General features: G+C 40.1%; 1 protein-coding gene across 2 annotated transcripts in view; it reads left to right on the forward strand.

Moving 5' to 3' along the window:
• tbc1d14 (TBC1 domain family, member 14) overlaps positions 1-20753 on the forward strand; it is a 44606-nt gene that overhangs the window by 5930 nt on the left and 17923 nt on the right. For both annotated transcript variants that reach the window (XM_086285279.1, XM_086285278.1), the window contains exon 3: positions 10744-10867. In XM_086285279.1, coding sequence (XP_086141405.1) covers positions 10744-10867 — 124 coding nt within the window. The remainder of the gene's footprint in view (positions 1-10743; positions 10868-20753) is intronic.

Here is a 20753-nt window from a genome sequence, read left to right on the forward strand (position 1 = left end):
ACAGACTATCTGTTCTTGTTTAATTATGAACAATTATCATATAAGAAATAAAAAAAACCTGTAAAGTCAGTACCTACATTTTGGAATATTCAATTAACAATCATTTGAAACAAATGATTTAAAATAATAATACAACTGAGAAAGTTTTTAGACTCACGTTATTATCTATTTGTCTTATATATGAAATATTTTTGAGCTGTGTTTTTATTGGATGCATTTTTATTTTTTCAAAGCCTACAGTAGCTGTTTTTTGCATATAGATAATATATTTTGATGATACCTAACCTGTATAATCCACTGTCAACGATGTACTCTACAACCTTGACCAAATCTAGGTCAATTGAATTCATGTGAGGTAATCTCAGGGTAAACATCTAAAGTTAATTACTCATTCAGGCATGTATTTATTTCATTACCATATTTATTAATGTAAATTAACAACAAACAAGAACAAATGTGATTCCATAGTTTTAAGGGTGCGGGGAATTCAACTTGTTTAAACATCAAAACAAAAACTAAGCCTAGACATAAGTCACTTTTCAAAAATCGGCAGCAGTGGTACACATCCCCACATTTTCTGTCTCTGTACCAAGATGGTGCCTGTAGCACCAAAGGACTCTGTCTCGCCCTAGCATCACCTGTCCCTCTCATCCTCATCATCAAGTCATCATATTCTGTGCTATGATTTATTTTTGTTTGTGGTCTTGCCACATGTGCCACAAACCTCATCTTAGCTGGTACATGACTCCGTTTGCAATCAGCCCTTATTGTCAACACGTAAGCCGTGACACATTTATATTGCAGCATTTTGCATCTCACTACGACAGGAAGGAGTTGTTCCTACCAATCATTTAGACGATCCCAATAACGGCTACTTTCCACTGTGTTCTTGTTAATGATAAAGTACAAATTTATTACTAAATTACTAAAATATCAATATTTTAATGTGAGAATCGATTCTAGAACATACATATCTGGTATCAGAGGAATTGTGTATATATCATAATAATAATGGATTGCATTTATATAGCGCTTTTCGGGGCCCTCCACTATTCCACTATTCATTCACTCTCACATTCACACACTGGTGGAGGCAGCTACAGCTGTAGCCACAGCTGCCTTGGGGCAGACTGACAGAAGCGAGGCTGCCACATCGCGCCATCGGCCCCTCTGGCCATCATCAGTAGGCAGTATGTGAAGTGTCTTGCCCAAGGACACAACAACCGAGACTGTCCGAGCCGGGCTCGAACCGGCAACCTTCTGGTTACAAGACGAACTGCCAACTCTTGAGCCACGATCGATATATGGTGTGATCCACACACCACTACTTGTAATTTAGAATCTTTTAGAGGAGTTGCAGGATTTAGGAGGGACATTTGTAGAGCTTTTCTTTGGATATTGGCTGCCTTTTGTTTTATGAAAAAGCAGCAGTTGTCCAAAGGAAAAACTTTAAAAGACCTCCAGACAGCCTGATGTCCAAGAACACTTAAAAAAAAAAAAAAATCTAAAAAGCCTGTCTCTTTGGATGTAAACTACAAATTAAGGGCTGTAAACTTTCTTCAAGATCTTTGCACCATGCTGGAGTATAATGAAACGTGGGCAGAAATATTGATCTATCACAAATGTTATGAGGCCATAATAGGGCAGAAATAGAAGAAAAACAAAAAGCAGCATTGTAGCCAGCCTTACTGAGATAATACTAGATTGTCAACTTCCTCTTTGACTTGCAGAATTTGTATGCTTAAGATTGCTTCACAAACGTGCATTAAGCAAAATATCCCTCTGACCCATTCCACCACTCTTGGAAATTGCAGCTCACCCAGAACATAAAAGATCATGACCCTGACCTCTGCTTATCCAAATCATGGCCAAGCATGAGTCTGATAGCAGCTTTAAAGCACAGCAGCGACCTAGCTACCACTTACATGTTGTCTCTTGTGTTTAAGATACAGACTAGTATATGAACACCCCTGGTAAAGCCTGGTTTGCTTGTTATTCACACCTTTTGACACCAGCTCCCAGCACATCATGTTTCAATAGTACAAATGGACCAGTTAGACCAATTATTACTGATCCCATCCTTATAACATAAATCTAAAGTTCATTCATGTATGTGCTGAAGTTGTATTTGTTGGTAAAACAATAACAAAACCATGGTGAACAAAACAGATTTAATTTAAGCTCAGTGAGAATTTGCTGCTCTAATTTATGTTCACAGTAGTTTCTCAGCACTAAGCATTGCTCTTAGAGCCACACATGCAGAGTATGTCTAACAAGAAACTCCATATTCTACTGTAGGTGCAGTAAAAGCTTCACAAGTGCTAAAACGAACATAAAGAGAAAAGGGGCGAGAGCAGCTAACAAGGAAAGTGCTGTTTTTGGAGCTTCTGGCTCATGTTAACTCACTTGACTATAGTTTGCTGTTAATTACATGAATTACTGCAAACAGACTGTGAAATGCCTTCAAACGACTGACCCTTTGCCGTCAGCTTCCTCTGTGCTGTTTCATGTAGAAGTTATGAAGTTTCAGTGGTGGTTGCACGTTGCTGCTTTCAGATGGGGCCAGTGTCAAAAAGATGTGTTACATACAACTGGTCTGTTGACCACTGTTGTTTGTGCTGATGTTAGCGACTCCTGTTTGTACTCTTCATACTGTGTTTTTGGATCTTTGGGGTTTTCTTTTTTTCTTTCTTTAGGGGGGTGAGGGGGCCGTTTGCTTCAATATTCAACAAATGCACAGCGTGACCCAAATGTGCAGTTGGAATTTTTAGAGGCCTGCAGTGGAGCATATTTGTGCTGATTCAAAGCACTCTGTCCCCTTATATACGACTATCAGATATGTGCATCCCTACCCAGTATCTCAGATCCTGAGGAATTTTCTGTTTTCTGGCAGGGAACGTCCTTAACAGCATAACTTGTCCTGAGAGAGTGTGCACTGCTTCTCTGTTTGTGAAGACGATACTGTCATGACATTGCATCTAATGGGCTACTTCCCATTTCTGAATGTGTGCAGCTAAAGGTGTGGTGCTCCTTCCTCTTCCTCCTCCTTGTGCATGTTACAGATAGAGCACCTTAGGGGAACAGCAGTTTACTAAGACTATTTAAGATGAAGTTAGAGGGTTAAGTGCACAGAAAAGGCAGCAGGATGGTGACCGTAGTCCTCGTAGTAAGTAACTAAGTTAAAAAACGCCAGCCAACAAGAACATATCAAACTACTTAATTGCCTGAAGAAAATGCTAATGAGGTTTTTGATGTCTCACTACAAGTTTCATCATCATACTCGGGTTCAACTTCTTATAAGCTGGCACAGACATGCTAAAGTTACTTTCATTTGACTTACAGGTTTTTGCACACGTTCTGAGGAACGCTTTTAGTCTACCAAGATTTCTTTTTGTATTTGACCAGGCTCTTATTTCAGATCAAGTGTGTTGTCATGGATAGCTTGCATTTAGCACTACAGATGCTGCAGAGATTGTTGTGTGCATTGAGTTTTGAAAAAGTGTAATCTCAACTGAGACCGCTTTCAGCTTGAGGCTGCTGGTGCCATTGCCACGTGTGTCAGATCGCATGGTCTCATTCTTTCTTCCTCTAACCCAGATCTACTCTGCTACCGAAATGTAACATTTCATTGATTTAGTGTGTGAATCATTTCATATTTGGCATCTGGTGCAAGACTCTGCCAAATCAAACATGTGGAACTGCCCACTGTTGTAATAGAGCAGCTGAAAGTAGCCCTTTTCTTGTTTCTGTATTTGTGTAGGAGTTCACTTGGCAAATGAAAGCTGCCAAAAATGTGATGATTTGAGATGACCTTGGTTTAAATCCTCTTTTCATCGGTGCCTGGAGGTTTTACTTAAACGTAAGCAGAGACTCTATTTTAATTTTCAGACGCTTTATTTCTTTTAGGAACTGAAGCCAAACCTGGAATTTCCGTATTCTGTTTGACTTGCAAGAAATGTACTATTCCTCTCTGCTGAATGCATCTTTCCCAATATATATTTCAGGAAAGATGCATTTGAGTCAAAACCATGAGTTTACATTTTGTTTTGGTTGTAGTTATTAGATGGGTAGGATGACGGGAATGAAATGATCCACTGCCTGCTCTGGTTTTCCTCAAATTGAATCCAAGTTCCAAACACACTCAAAATGTTTACTGACTGAATTAATCAGTTAATGAGGTAACATCAAGTGTTAAATTGGCACTCCCTCAAACTCAACTCGTCATCCCTGTTTTTATTCATTCGTCACAAGTAAAAGTTACTCATTTACTGATTGCCCTTCAGATTCCTGCTTCTCACACTCATTCCTCCTGTTCCTTACATCCCATTTGTTTAGAAGTCAGCCTTGTGACTGAGGAGGTGGGGACACAGAGGAGAGAGCAGCTCCCTCCTTTCCACTCTGCCTGAACAAAGTGGCTGTGTAGGGCTTTTTTTACACTCTGTAGTAAAAGCCGTAAATGCAGTGGGACTTGCTGATCTATGAGTTTAACCACAGGGTTTTTGCTATTTTTCTGTTCCTCTTATCGTCTTTTGAAGCTTAGACTCCAGGCTCTTGTTTCTCTGTTGTGTAATTGCATTAACAGAGCAGGATGGCAACTCCATCGCTCATGCTGTACACTGACAGGTAGGACAATGAACAGTATTTGGTGGCATAAGTTTGTCTTGATTGACATGTCATGGCTACTGTTTCCTGTTGGATTTTTTTTTTTTTTTTTTTTCTGCTTGGCAGCTTTGAGCAGTTCTTTGTCCTGGTTATTTTATGTTTTCTATGACTTGAGTCTGCTTTTCTACTTGAGATGGCTTGTGTTAATTTTTTTGAGTCATGTCTCTTTATTGTAAATTCAGGCCTGTAACCATGCTGAGACACTTTATCACCTTATTTGCAGACATCAAGGCTGAAAACCAGATTTGTGAAATGCTAAAAATCTTAAAATCCTTTGGGGAAAAAATAATCTAGTGCTATGTCTTAGCTCACACTGACCATATATAAATAAGCACTTCTGACAGTCAGTTCTTTGGTTCTTCCTAGCTGTTCCGTTTGAGTACTCGACCGTAGCCGCACCAATTCAGATGTCACGTTGAAGCAACTTTGGCCCTGACTGAATGCAAACCATGTTCCTGCAGACACGAAAGCCAAAAACAAGCAAAAACAAAACACATGGCATCCACACGAGGTGTTGAGTAATCCAGGAGTTGAAGTCAAAGTTTGCTTCTTAAAGGTGGCACCGTGTTGGCCTCTGCACTTTGATCTGTGTTGCGTTCTTTTATAGAGGCTTTCTGGGGTTACTCGTGTTCACTACTCCCTGCTGACAGTTTACTTTTTCTGGCATATCGCATATTTTCAGTATTGCTTTTGCGTTACAGATGTACAGATTCTTGTTTAAATAATTAGTTGGTTGAGCCAAAAAGTTGATTATTGACCAAGTAATGTTTTCCCAAGCTTTGAACCACATTTTAAGATTTATTAGTGGGTTTATTTTTTAGGTTGAGATGACAATAATATATTCTAGTAAGCCCTGTGATGGTGGGCATGTTTACCAAGATTTCTTAAAGGTTCTTTAATGTGCAGCTGTTACTGTTAAAATGGGAGTATAGTCTCTGCGGCATGATTGCATCATCCACACTCAGATTTGGTATTCAAGTAAATTGCAAAGGATCAAGAGATGCTTTCCATTTTGATTTTAGGCCAGCCAAAGCTAGTGTGGATAGCAAGCTATCAGTTTGCTATCCACATTACCAAACTGATAACCGTGGACCAGGAATCAGTTCAATAACTTTCACAAACTATGAAATTCCTCTACTTTTCTACTTGCCATCTTTATTTGCTTGAAAAACAAGTCACTGAAACATTGTGGTTTGAGAAGTTTGAGTTTAGCCGTGTTTTCGTGAATCATCTAATCTACACTCGTGATGTTCCCTCTGGGTCTTCATCAGCTTTCGCAGGGCTCATCCACTGATGGCCTCACATTTAACTAGAATAAATTGTTACAAAACCACTGCTTGTGCTCATGTTGTTTGTTTGTTTTTCAACTACAACACTGCATTATGGTAAAACATCTCTACTTTGGATTTGTCTTTATTTCCAAAGGACATCGTTCCAAAGTTGTTGTTTTTTTGTTTTTGTTTTTTATTCCGATGCAACTTTAAAAACCTGTGTCATGCAGCCATTTTCTTTCTACAGAGAATAGGCTTCCTGCTGACAACCCTTCCAAACAAGCCATACTTTAAAAGTCTTTTTCTGAACGTTTACAAATGTCAGCATGTTAAATGTTGAGTCTGAGATGCAGTTCTTGGGGTTTGTTGCATTTAGCAGGTTCTCTAAGCATTCTCATTTTTGTGGTGAATTTGCTAGAATGTCCAATTTTGCCAAGATTGTTATTGTTGTTAATTTCTTTGGAAGCCATCAGGGTGTAATTGGGTTTTTTAAGCTGTGAATTTGTGTTTTTCACGGCTGTGCAGTGTTTTAAGATATTGTTCCACACCCTGCTTCTTGGTATTACTTCTCTAAGTCTTTGGAATTGCGATGGAGGGATGGATTGCCTATAATGGTGTTGGAGAGCCCTGTTGCATGGGTCAGCTCGTCTGTCCTCCTCACCAAAGAGAAGTGTTAAATTCTAGAACTCTTAGTAGTTTTGTATGATTAACACTTATAAATAATCCTTATTCATTTTAAGACAGAAGAATTAAACAGGAGGTAGGTTCTCATAACCAGAGAGATCAGATTCTAACGACATGTTCAGATTAACATCATTCAGAACCAAAAGTAGAGAAAAGTAGTAAAGCTGGATTCAATATATGAAACTTTGCCATGTTTGCCAGTACTCGTCTTTCTAAAAGTAAATCTATGACAGGGAGTGAGCAATGATAATAATGGGATTCTTAAGTGTAGCATTCAGTACAGCCTGTGCAAAGTCTGTGAAGCAGTTTTCCTTGAATTGTTTTGAGTTCTCCAAGCTTCAAAAGAAATCTGTTAAATAGTCCTTGTCTTTCCCCTGGTCTTTGTGGCTAAATGACTCTTTCCTCCGTCACCCCATGCGTTCCTCAGTTATCCTCTCCATCTTTTGTTTCTTTGTAATCTGAAGGCTAACGTTTCCTTCCTCTGTTTGCTGTGGGTGGAGTTAGATGGCTTTGATGTCAGTAGATATTACATCCTTAAATTGACCATTTCCTCTATATTTGAGTGTGAAATGGTGCTGTACAATTTACCGATGTCTTATGCGTTCAAGCACTTCTTTGTCAAAATATTAAGAAAATGGCGATAGTATGGAAAATGGTGGGTTTTTTTTGTTTTGTTCACTGGTTTGTCTGTGCAATTGTGAAAATAGCAGAGAAGTTCAGCTTAAATGTCACTGTGCATTTACAGTTTGTAAAATATTAAAAGTGTTGGCTTTTAACGGCTTTCTTTTTTTCACCTTGGGAGTAACATTCCATTACTTTTATCTTTGTGTACTGTAGTTATCAGCAAGCAGAGCGGAAAATATGCAGGGTTGATGTGAAACGTGCAGCTACAACGAGGCAGGAATGAGGCGTTGGCATTAGAGGGTAAATAGAATGGCGACTCGCCCAGCTTATGCCTGACTGTGAACATAAATGGATTTACTTGTTAAGATCAAGTTATTTTGTTTTCAGGTTGTCACTGGAAACTGAAATGTCACCATGGTAAATCATTAGCAAAATTGTTGTTAATCTTTGTTACGTTTCATAAGCAATTACAGCTGGTTGGCTGTAAAGCTTGGCTGTTTGAAATGTTGTCCAGAGTTGCAGTGTGATGGTATTGTCATCTTTCTGTCTTGCGTCACCTTCTGATTCCTAACAGTATTAATGGTCTACAAGAAATAATGTTTTTTTTCCTGATATTTGCTCCTCAGACTGCTCTGTAACTCATAAAACACATTGCTTTCTGAATACTGGAAAACCTGCAGGTTATACATAAATAATACTTCTTCCCTATTAATTCTCAGCTAATATTGCTGAATAAGTTGTTCAGGCCTCAGCATTTTAGGGCTCATAGCTCATGGATTTCTTTTCTGAATTTAAAATAGAGCTTTTTAATTGGCTTCTTAAGATAATTAAAAGCTCCTGAAGAGATCAGACTTGCATAGAACAAGGGAAGTTCAGCTGAGTTAGCTGCTCAGAGGTGGTGAGCTTTATTATAGTAGTTTGGTCTCTGTGCATGTTAGTTTTGTTTTTTTCTTGTGGAATATAGGTCATATTTGCAACTTGGGCTGTTTTACTGTAACTAGAAAACTGAAATATTACCAAATCATAAAAAAGGAAAATTACAAACTAATTTTAGAGCAGCTGCAAGATTTGTTTAGTAATTGAACATAAGTGATTACTAGCAGCAAAGCATTGCTTGTTTTTGATATGATGCAGCTTCTTCTTGATTAGTATTAATTGCACTTTATAATAACTTTATAACTACTGTTATTAAGCAAGATAAGAGCCAGTGTCATTTTGTTGTCCAGATGACAGGAACTGTAAGGTTTTACTGAGCACAGAACATCTTGAATGAAGCAATTTCCAAAGCAAAAACAGAAGCCCGTAGCACATGTGGTGACAGTCATTGAATGAGTCTGTCCTGTGTTTGGCAGCATGTTTCCTGTCATCACTACTCTCGAGACCAACCCACGGGGCACAGGTCAAGCTGTGCAGCACTTAAGAGGTCAGGGGTCACTGATTCAACTGAGACAACTTGTGCATTTAGACCTATTTGACCCTTCCCGGCTCTTTCCACATGTCTGTACAACTTGCTGAGAGCCAAAGCTTGAAAATGTCATATTTAGCTGACGTGTGAAAATCATTATAGAAGACCCCTTGATGAAATTCAGCCTTAGACAAACAGCAGTGTGTGGGCTCTTTGATGTTACAGCCTTCTATTGTGCCTGTTCTTGCCCTGCTTGATCAGAAGAGGCTTTTTATTTGACCAATTTAAATGTGTCTTTTCACAGCTTGCCTCTATTCGGGCTTTTAATTAAAGCCACCTCTAACAGCTCAGTGACATCAACGCAGTGATAAATGAATAAAAAAATAAAACCGAATAGCTGGCTAAACGGCTTAGTGAATGTTGTGGAACAAAAGAAAGCTTTTCAACGGTTTAGCAGGTAGTATTTAAACCCCAGGTGGGTTGAAACCACTGCACTTTCAATGCAGTGCAGAGGAGACTGGATACAATTCATTTCAAATGGGAATTCACAAAATTCATTGGATGAAGGTAGTATTCTTCAGTCAAAGCGGCAATAATGAGGGGAAATTTGGAACTCTGCAGTTAGGCACTGTGTGTCTCAGCACATGGCAAGCCTGCTCCGTAACTTTACATGATGTTGATGTGGTTTTTAAACACTTTAGTTTTGCAATAATACCACTTGCCGATACGAAATTTCACTCTGACTTGTTGCAACAGTGGCATCTTTTTTACTACCATACTCAAATTCAGTAAGCTCTTTAGATGACCCATTCTTTTACAAGTGCTTGAGTTTTATACACCTGTGGCAGTGGGACAAAAAAACACCCAAATTCAACCATTTCCCAATGCTTTCTTCCATATTGTGCCTAAGTCGTGAATAGGCAGACTACAATCTGGATCTGAACCCAGACCTATTACTAGATTTTGATGCACCATTTCTATTTTACGTTAGTGCCACATTTCTCACATTTATCTTATTGTTATTTTAGTATGGTCAGCCTTTTCCTTTGTCTACAATAGTCGATGTACAGTGGGGGAAATGTTCTCCTTCTGAGTTTGTAAGATCGGCCGCATAACCAAGGGGGGAACTTGGAACGCTGCAAGGTTTCAATGTGTAGTGTGTTAAAAGTGGTGTTCTTGGTGACTGTGGTCTTATTTGCCTTTACGTCATTAACAAGTGTAGCTCTAGGCTGATCCACTTTTTTTGTGATCATCCTCACCCTGTGAGGGAAGAACTCCTTCAAGGGTGACAGTTTCTTCTGAATAATTGCACGGACAGTTGTCATATTCTCACCAAGCTTCTTGCTGATGTTCTTGTAACTCATCCATGTGTAGCCCAGCGTTGTGCAGATCTGCAGTCTTGTCACGTTCTTTGATCGATCTTTGGTCTTACCTGTGGTCGTGGATAGGTTGGAATAAAAGCAAATTGATTCTGTGAAAAGGTGTACTTTATACACAACAAGTTAAGATCAGTAGTATCTGGAATTGACTGGCTATGTCCCATGATTATAGTCAATCTGTGGGGGAATCAAATTTTTATTTTACTCAGAGACATGCAAATCTATTTATTTATTACTTTCATGTAATATTTTCTTTCTGGATTTTTGGTTGAATTCTGTCTTTCTCCATTAAAATGAAATTACCATAAATGTAGATTTAATATTCTTATATAACTTCAAACTACTACTGATTCAAAAATTGGGCTACTTTATTATATATTGCATTAAATTATAATGCATTTGGAACTTTGATATTTTGGACCTTGGTTTGAGGAAATTTTCTCTAACTAGACCTTAAATTTTAATTGAATATCGCTCATATAAGGTAGGAGGTTAAATGGCTTGCGACCTATAACCCCTTGTTCTTTAAGTCAAATATACAATATGTGGCTTTACATCAGCTGTCCCCTCCAGTAGTAGAGACACACACACTACAGTGTTTCACCTCACTGATTGCTTTAGTCAGGAGGCAGGTTGTCAACGCCTTCCTTCCTTTTTGTTGCTGTTATAATGAGCTAATTATCGTCCATTCTAATTCTGTGTCATTCTCCTCTCTCAGGAGCCTGTTTGCCAGGAGAGTGAAGGAAAATCAGCCTGTGGAGCAGAAGGATCCTGGGTGGAAGCTGTTTGGGAAAGTCCCACTTCGGGAAAGCCCCCTCAAAGACCCTAAGAAAATACAAAAGGTAGAATCTGTAGTCAGACCAGGGGTTCAGCAGAACTTAAGGGGCTTTATTTTGTGTGTGGCTTGTGGCACGAGCATACCTATTGAATTGCCAGAAAGGATGGAGACGTGGGCAGTAGTTGCGTCTGCGTCAGACGAACAGCAGTCCAAGCAGTGATGTGCAGATCTCCATTTCCCCACCATACTTTCCATTCTCCAATTAATTTCTTCACCTCCCTGGTAGGACAAGCCTAAAACTCCAAAACAAGGAGGCATCCTGACGACATTCTAGAAAAGATTCCTGAACCAGGCTTCTTTCAATGTACTAGCTAGGCTTAATCTCATGTGGCATGATGTAGTGTTGCGCATCAGTTTTGATGCCAGTCGGCTGCTTATGCACCTCTCAATTTTTTTAACTTGGCACGGTGCGCTGCTAGAGCTGGGTTGAAGACACATCTGTATTGGTTTTTACTGCCATTTTAATGATATTGTAGCACATGATCAGAGATGCACAGATGCAGAAAACTTGACAATTTGTGGAAAAAACCTTTGACAACATCTTGGCTTCCAGTTTTGGCTTCTTTTCCTCCTATATCAACGCTTATGTGGATGTATTGTCTAAGTGGCCATATCTATAGTTCAGGAGAATACTGCGGCAGCCTCCTGTAACAGCAGGTATAAAACAAATGTCTATGAAACACAGTTGCCGTGCTGAGCGAAGTGACCGACTGTTGCAGCAGGTATATTGTAGTTTTCAGCCATCTGCTATCCTATTGTTTCAGTCCCTGCCTACAGCCTGTGGCCATAGGCGAGGGTAAGAACATAGACCGACCAATGAATTTACAGCTCTGCTGTACACTCAGCTCTTATTTTCAAAGCACACCAGTACAGTGTCTGCACCACTGCAGATGAACCTCTGCCTTCCCTGGTATGTGCCTTTAACTCTTTTCCAGATGAGAACTGTTCTCTCAGACTTGCGATGTGCCAAATTTCATTCCTGTTGCTCAGCTGGGCACCGCCCCAGTGTGAGGTGGAGGTCACTGCTCGTTTGAGAGAAAACTAATCAGAAAAGGAACTGTTTCTCCTTTACATGAAGTTTCACTGTCCTGTTTATAAACCAAGGAGAGTTTTGTCTGTTTGTAGCCCATTTGTTCAGCTCTGTGTGTGCTTTGCTTGGTTGACACACAGAACATGGCCTTGCGTACTTCAGTAGAACAAAGGACTTTTCTTCCCAGAGCAGCTGATCTTCTGTTTGTGGTGACTATGCAGAAAAATGGAAACCATCAAATAAAATTATGAAGACTCCAACAGGAAAATAACCATGAAAAGTATAATTACATTTTTAGTCTGGAGTTTGATAAAGCTGATAAGGTATCAACATCCTACTCCAGTCGGTCACTGTCCTTGAAAACCAGCCTTCCGCATGTGTGCTATGAATGGGGTTGATCTGGCCTTGGCATAGACCATCAGGAGCGGTTTATGTGACTGCAGAAGGTGCTGCCATCACAGCCCCAGTCAATCTGTACAGCCAGCTGTCTGATGCACAAACCATTGGTATTATATTCATAAGGTAACTGATGCTAATACAAGTAGGCATTGGCTCCATGATCCAGGGTCCAGCTCTGACCCAAAATGTGATCAGTTCAATTCAGAAAGTGCAGTTTTGAATTGGTGTTTCTGCAGAGTGTGCATCTGTTGTTCAAAGGTCAGACAGATAGCTTGGATTCAGTTTTAAGCAGAGCCTTAATGTTGTACCATGAGGTAAAGTACAGTAACATCATAACTACTTAAGACTGATAAAGAAGCCTTCGTCAGTAGTTGGTTCATAATGGCTCTCATCATAAGCAAGTTCAAAATACTCAGATCATGCATACAATCTGCTGTATTCTCGAACAATAAGAGTACTGAGCTGAAAAATGACATGCAGGTTCAGCTGCTATATTTAAAAAAATACCACTTGCAGAAATTGAAGTGGCCCCTCTGTTTGGCTTCAGCAGCTCTTAGAAGTATAGTAGATGGCCCAGCAAATGTTTGACTTGAGCTATTTATTCGTTTATTCAAAGCAGGGAGCATGCACGGTCATGGTTTGGGTTTTACATGACAAGGAGAATTTTATTTGCATGGTCACTATAGCAGGAGCATGTTATTACAATACAGTGGACTTCAGGAAGACAGCTGAAGTAGTTGATAATATACTCCTTTGGGGATGTAAGTATGCTACACGTATTATCCCTGACAGACAGTGATGTTTGGTCGCTATCAGACATTCCAAGCTGCAGTTGCTCACCTCAAAGATGAAAACGATCTGTATATTTTAACTTCATATGGTCAGTGGTTATTTTTTCCATCTTTTCTTGAAGTTGCTCGATCTCATTGACTTTCTGTGGCTGCTGGTAGTTGCTTCCTTTATGGACACCCATTTGCTTTGAGCTCCAGCTTTTCGGTTATAATGAATCATCAATTCTTTTTATGGCTGCCTAAAATATTTTTTGTCTTTTGATGTAAAATGGCCAAAATAGAAGAAACAGTTGCATGTATACAAGTAGAACCTGCTAAAATATTATATATACTTATTTTTCTGTTTCTCTCTATGTGACTGGGTTTAGTGGAGAGCAAGCATAACGTGTTTGTTATGCAGTATTCAAAATGTCAAGGTCTTTGACAACACTGCCAGATAGCCAGCTGGTGCCTGAATACTTATTATTTTTTCCCACTTCCACAGAAAAGTGCCCAAGGCTCAATAAAAGCAGAGGGTCGCTCTGTGCTGATAAAATAAACTAAAGAACCAGATGCTAACATGTAATTAGAGCCATCAGAAACCTGTTATTGTGTTTCCATTTGCCCCGTTTCTGATACAAAGGAAAAAGCACTCTACAGTGATCTTTGTGCATGGGAAGCCCAGTTAAAGGTTCTGTTAATGTGTAACCTTTTAACAAGTTGGCTTTAAATTGCATGTTGATATACAAGTGCTCATGTACACACACAAGTCTGTCTGTGGCTGTAACTCTATATTGGACCTGAGGAATCAGTTAACAAGGCTCGGATTTCAAGGCTTTGTTAAGCCAGTGCTGCTGCTGTTTCACGGAGGAGTTACTGGACTCTGTGTGGACTCCTATTTGACTCTGTTATTGTTGAGCTATTATGAGACTCACTGTGCTGTTTCCACTAACAGTTTTTCCCAAAGCTGTGAATCATTATTCTGTCATGCACACCAATTCTGCATTGCTGAGAGTAAAACATCACTGTGCTCCACTGTGTTTAAAGGCCTTGTTGTGACTTCGAGTCTGATTTCACATTAATAATGCATAAAAAGAGACAAAGATAAATTCAATGAAGGAAAGAGGATTAGATTACTCGCTTATTTATTTAATCTAGTCTCAATGTGATTTGTTTTTACTGTATAATGCAGTTATTTATAGCCAGTCCCCCGCGTGTGTCCAGCACCTCGCTCACGTGTGTGAACAATATAATAATTGGAATCAAGTTACCTTTTGTCACCATAAAAAATAAAAGATTCTCAACAAATGTTCACATAGAAGCTGATAGCCAAACATATGTTGTCTAAATTTAGTAGCATGGTTGCAATAATTTGACTTTATTTAAAAAAAAAAAAAAAAAAAAAAAAGAAGAAAAAAATTGGTCATATCAGCCTATAATCCTCTTAACTGCCTAGCCTTTGGTTTCCTCTGATATGTTAGCTTCCTCTAACAACTGGTTAGATGCTGCTAATGGATCTAACCAGTTTCAACATAGAAATGAATAGAATAACATTTTCAGACCCCCCCCCCCCAAGTTTTCCATCCCTCCATCTGTCCAGAGTACAGATACAATGTTGCCACAGCACCTGAAGCCTTCATTAGTTGAACTTTGTGTTTCAGCCTTAGCAACAAAAGCTTTCTGGATACTTGCGTCTTTGAAAGGCAACTGAATGTTTAGAAATGGAATCACAGCTTTCATTCAATTTTAGATCTCTTCATGTGTTGTTATGCTGTCTTTAAAAGATCTATCAGTTCTTAAGTCGCAGCTGCTCATTCTGTCCTGACTGGATTAAGAGAGTGGAGGCCAGAGTGGCTGTGAACTAATCTATTACTCGGGGTTTGATTAGAGCGCCTGCCAGAGCACAGCAGAGTGCAGAGCTCCTTCGAGCGCAGCGACACGGTGGTGCTGATTTGCTGACACACACGCAGCAGCGGCACTGACAGACTAGAGTGGATCAGTGTAGCGTCACCGCTCCAAGTGAGGGACACTGAGAGAGTGGGGGGAGGAAACAGGGTATCATGGTGCTGTATCATCTTGTAATGCGGGGTGTGTTGCTCTGTCAGCAGCCCTTCTTTTTCACCTCCTGGGTTTCCTGTTGCCAGGAGTGAGCCCTGTGGAGCAGCAATGATGCTAGGCTAGGGTTTTCAAGACGAACCCCCACCGGAGGACTGGCTGTCTGTACAGAACCGCAGCGTTCATGGTGAGTGAGCAGCTGCATTGTGAGTGTGATGACCCACTGTCTCTCGCCTTGTCTGGCAGAATCAGAGGACACTGGTAGTCAGAGGTTGAAAGAGAAGCAGCACAGGAAAAGGACATCTCGGGTATCCTGTAATAGCCTCTTTCAGGCTATTCCATAATAGCCGTAGCTTTGTGCTTTGTGTTGGGGAGCAGGGTGATGATTGCTGGAATGTCTCTAAAAAGATAATGTCTGGTTTTTGGATGTGTTGATGGTTGGTTGGCCAGCTAGGGGACAGAGCATCGCCACTGCATGGAACCTGACCTGTAGCCCTTTACCAAGTATTACCAAAGTATGTGTAGCAGTGTGGAAGTAGCATTGTCTTTTTTAATTGTAGGGACATCCAAGGGATTTCCTCCTGCTGTCACCACTGATGCAGTTAAAAAGAAACAGCTCATCTAAGACGTCTCATTGGAGTGTTTGATGCCAGTATTCAGTTCTATGTTTTTGTCTAGATATTGTTCACTTTCTGCCAGATCATTACAGACTCCTCCTCAGCTCCCCTGTGAGAACTGTTATTAATGTGTCAGCTGTCCTGTGCCAAAGACACTACATGCAGTTGGAATCCTTGTTTGAAAGCAATTCAGAAACATTTAATTACTCCAACATGAGTAAGGTCACGTGTCATAGATGATATAAATAAGCAAATGGGATAATGACAATGATGGTTGGCATTAAAAACAAAGTGACATTGTGGTTCTTGATTGTTCCTGATTTAACCTTGATTTTTTTTTTTTCACCACCACAAACCTTTTAATCTGTAGGTTAATAAAAACTCAATCTGGTACTCACGCAGAATCATCCTATTGACAAACTTCTACTGACAGAAGATGAAAAAGGAGTAAAATGTTTATTTTTGTTTTTTTGTTAGGTCAAGTTTGTTTTTGTTACGCAACCAAACGTAACAGGCAGAATTTCATGTTGCTTGTGTGTCTACTATTTACATTATGGTGTTCTCATATACCAGACGTTGGTCACAACATAATAGGAGTCCATAGCAAACATTGTCAAAAAGTACCTTTTAAGTGTTAAGTACAGAACGTACAGTCTAAGGAGCTTGGAAAGAAAAGCATCTGGACTTTAAGTTTCCTTGAAGACGTTCACCTATCATCTGAGAAACTTCATCAGTTCTAAGAGTAATTGGTGGAGAGTCCCAGATTTTAAGCCCTATGGGGGTGTCCCCAAGACCAAACAGCCACTTCATAAGTGCATGGCACAACATAGAAGAGCCACCTCCACGGGACAAGACTCGGCTGCCCATCTGCATCTAAAGGACATTCACTCTTTTGAGGATACCAATGTTCACATTTTTGACACAGAAGACAGATGGTTTAAAATGGAGTGAAAGAAGCCATCTATGTCCACTGTGAACAACCATCTTTGAACAGAGGGTGGGGGCTTACGACACCAACTGTCTGCCATCTATAATCCAGTTTTGAGATCCCTTCCCAGAGGCCTTAACACTCACTCAGATCCTGGGCTATGTGACCATTTGAAATCACATAAGGTTGGGCTAGCTTTCACAATGAGTTCACATGAAACATTAGTGGATTGTGACCTACACCATTTTTCACATGACACTCTAAGGGGGCACTCCCATAGGGCTTAAAATCTGGGACTCTCCGCCAGTTGTTGTTAATAATAATAATAATAATGATGATGATGATGATGATGATGATGATGATGATAATAATAATAATAATAATAATGATGGATTGCATTTATATAGTGCTTTTCTAGGCACCCAAAGCACTTTGAATGAATAGTAGAATTGTAATCTCACACACTGGTGCAGGCAGTTGTAGCCACAGCTGCCCTGGGGCAGACTGACAGAAGTGAGGCTGCCATATTGTGCCATCAGCCCCTCTAACCTACCACCTACTGGTGTTGGCCAAAGTGTCTTGCCCAAGGAAACAACGACCAGGACAGAGAGAGCTGGGGATCGAACCGGCAACCCCCTGAACCACGGTAGCCCCACGGTTGCTCTTAGAACTGAAGAAGCTTCTCAGATGAGGGGTGAAACGTCTTCCAGGAAACTTGCAGAAGTCCAGACTCCTTTATTTCCAACCTCCTTAGATTATGATGACCTGGATGAGTGAGAACCTTCAGACATACACTATTGGAGAGACAACCCCAATAGCTGTGAAATCCTCTGTGAAAAGGCAACATTAGGAAAGAATTTTACCAGGAAGAGACCTTCAGCAGAATTTACTACCTTTCTGATTAGATAACCTGTAAATTGACACACACCCCTACCTTCCTACATAACAAATGATAGAGAATCAATTAGTATTTTACTCTGTTGTATGCTTGTTGATGCCTTAAGCAGCATTTGGTGAAAAGCTGAGTTTGGCGACAAGGATAAGCAGACTGAGGTCTCCTCTCAGCTCCCAGCTTGCATTATTAGAAAGCCCTGTGGTGTTTTTCTGAGGATTTGATGCAGAGGCTATGCTCTTTGACACTGTAGGAGGACGGTTTTACAACCAGGAGTGAAATTAACCTCTTCTCAAGCAGAATTTCATTTGACTTTGAACACATATTACTGACTGACCAAATGCGAATCATTAAAGAAAATATCCTGAGGTAATCATCACAGAGCAGCTTCCTCACGTCTATAGCTTTAAATCGGAAAGACTGTGCCAGCCAGGCACCCAGAGAGCTCTTACATCACTACCAGGAAATTGGAGAACTTTACTGAAAGCCATAGTGACAAAGCAGGTTGCCTTGGCTGTAGGTTATCATGGGATCCAATTGCTATTGCAGCTAACGGGTATAACAGATGACAGATTGCCTTTATTCCCAGCGCTGAGTCTCTAAGAAATATAGCACGTTTTACAAGTGTTATTTACAGCTTTGTTCCTGTACCAGGATGACAAATGAATTGGATTTTACTATATCTTTCCACATGAAACAGTATGAAACATCAGGAGGCGTGGCACAGTCCGATAAAGCTCTGTTATTTGATCAGTGGTAAGCAGAGGGAAACTGGGGAAGAGATCTTTGATCACCTTTGCATATGAGCAGTTTGAAATCAAGCTGTATGCATCAAGCTTTCAGTATCCAAAACAAGGGCAATAAACATCAGGGTGTAGTTTTTTGTTTTTGTAAAGCAGAAGCTTTTTGTGTTGCAAAACAAGAAAACAAATGTGTTGCATTTATAATAGTGACAGAACCACAGGAGGAAGAGTTGGTAAAGTAATGTTTCATCCTTTCTGCTCATGCTTCGTCAGCTTAAGTGTTGATTAACTTGTAGCACTACCTGTGAGGTAACAGAGGAATGTGGAGTAGTGTGCCACAAAAAGTTGATTGTAATTATCTGAACATCGCTTGGATGAGTGAAATATTTCTCCCAGATGAACAGAATAAACTTTCTAGGATTTCCTTATCTTGATGGTTGAGGATGCATCAAGACTTGGAATAGTTGGGTTACCGTTTTACTGGATTTTGTTTCATTGTCACAATGGCACAATAGCTCTTCGGCCTCACCTCCCAGATGATCACTTCAATTCACTTCAGCTTTAAGTTCAAATAAATTTTATTTATATAGTGCCAACACACAACATTCACCCCAAGGTACTTTTTATTGTAAGGTAAAGAATAATTTTGCAGTAAGTTTACAATAATAGGGAGAAAATCCCAACATTCACATCATTTCCTTTGAGAAAGCGCATGGTGATAGCAGGATATAAAAACTCCCTTGGATTTAACAGGGAGCCATGAAGAGAATCCAGGATTGGAGCCATGTCTCATCTTTTTTTTTTTTTTCTTTTTTTTTAAATCACCTCATTAACTTTACATATTTTTCTGCCTCGGGCACTTTAATACTGCACCAACACCTTCTCATCAGCACCTCAGCACTGCCACTCACACATCCTTTCTTCTTTAGTTTCACGTTGGTGCGTGTACCTGCTCTGCTGCTGAACAGATGCCAGGTTGAACAGATGCCTACTCCTCTTCAAAATCTGCTCTTCCTCCCCCTCTCTGCAGTATCCATTGATTTTCAGGCAGCACATCTCTAACCTTTTTCTTTGACCTGCAGCTGCTTGAGTACACATCATGTTTAATAAGCCATGCAGCAGCACATGACTGTTATTTCTTTATTAAGCAATTAAACCACTATGGTTGACCAGAAAAACCTGGTTAACAGAGACTTTACTATTCTAAGTTCAGTGAACAACCTCAGGATTTCATTGGAAGCATGTTTGGGAAGACTCCTAGGAGAAATATCTGACTGACAGCTAAATACTTTAAATAGCTGCTGGAATCAAAGGTAGGTGGATTAATATGACTGAATATAAATCTGTGAGTCAAGAAACCAAAACAATGAAACAGAAGATTGAAGATAAATTAGCCAGTTCGGGAGATCAGTGATCTTCAGTATGGTGCAGTTAAAGAACAGTCAAGCACAGAGTAAGTGAAAGACAGACAGATGCAAAGCAGATGAAAGAGGATATGGACAGCAACTACAGGCAAAGCAGACAGAAGTACACACAAATGGCACTGCTAAATAACCTTCTGTGTAGTACTCTCCTCTCTAACTTTCCTCAGTCACTTACAGTAGCAGAATTTTCCTCTTCCACACTACAAGCTTAGCTCATCTTATCGCCCTCCATCATGTGCATGTTTCTGTTTCAATCACCTTCACATGATACCTTAAACTCTAAAACTAGTGTTGTGTTTTATTGGTTTGTTATTTCTCTTCCATTTATTTTCACATAAGTATCTTTCCTCATGTGTTTGTTACCACTCCCCCCCCCCCCCCCCCCCCCCCTTAACAGTACTTCTTTCTTTGTGACTGGGGAAAAACACAATTTCTGTGACTGCTTTGTTGTGTACTTTACTACTTTCGTCTGCACTCCATCCAGCACTGGCTCCTGATCCAATATCAGGTCATTCACTCACCTGAATCTTAAAAGACAAGCATATCTGATCTATTTCAGCTTTATTACACTTGATAACTTACTAGTTTACACTTGACCTTTATGTTAAGCTAGCTTTTTTCTAGATATAGGATATTGGTGGATTTAAACAGTCTTGCAGTGCTTTTATTTTTTATTTTTAAGTTCATGTTAGGGCAATTGTGGCTCAAGAGTTGCCAGTTCGTCTTGTAATCAGAAGGTTGCCGGTTCGAGCCCCGGCTCGGACAGTCTCGGCCGTTGTGTCCTTGGGCAAGACACTTCACCCGTTGCCTACTGGTGGTGGTCAGAGGGCTCGGTGGCGCCAGTGTCCGGCAGCCTCACCTCTGTCAGTGCGCCCCAGGGTGGCTGTGGCTACAATGTAGCTGCCATCACCAGTGTGTGACTGTGTGAATGGGTGGATGACTGAATGTAGTGTAAAGCATTTTGGGGTCCTTAGTAAAGCGCTATACAAATACAGGCCATTTACCATTTAGTCCATTTAGGTACCCTACACT

The sequence above is a fragment of the Aulonocara sp. 'chitande type north' Nkhata Bay genome, linkage group LG3 (assembly GCF_057382095.1).
Source record: "Aulonocara sp. 'chitande type north' Nkhata Bay isolate Kocher_YH1m ecotype deep benthic linkage group LG3, A_spYH_male_GT1.1, whole genome shotgun sequence".
Taxonomy (NCBI): Eukaryota; Metazoa; Chordata; class Actinopteri; order Cichliformes; family Cichlidae; genus Aulonocara; species Aulonocara sp. 'chitande type north' Nkhata Bay.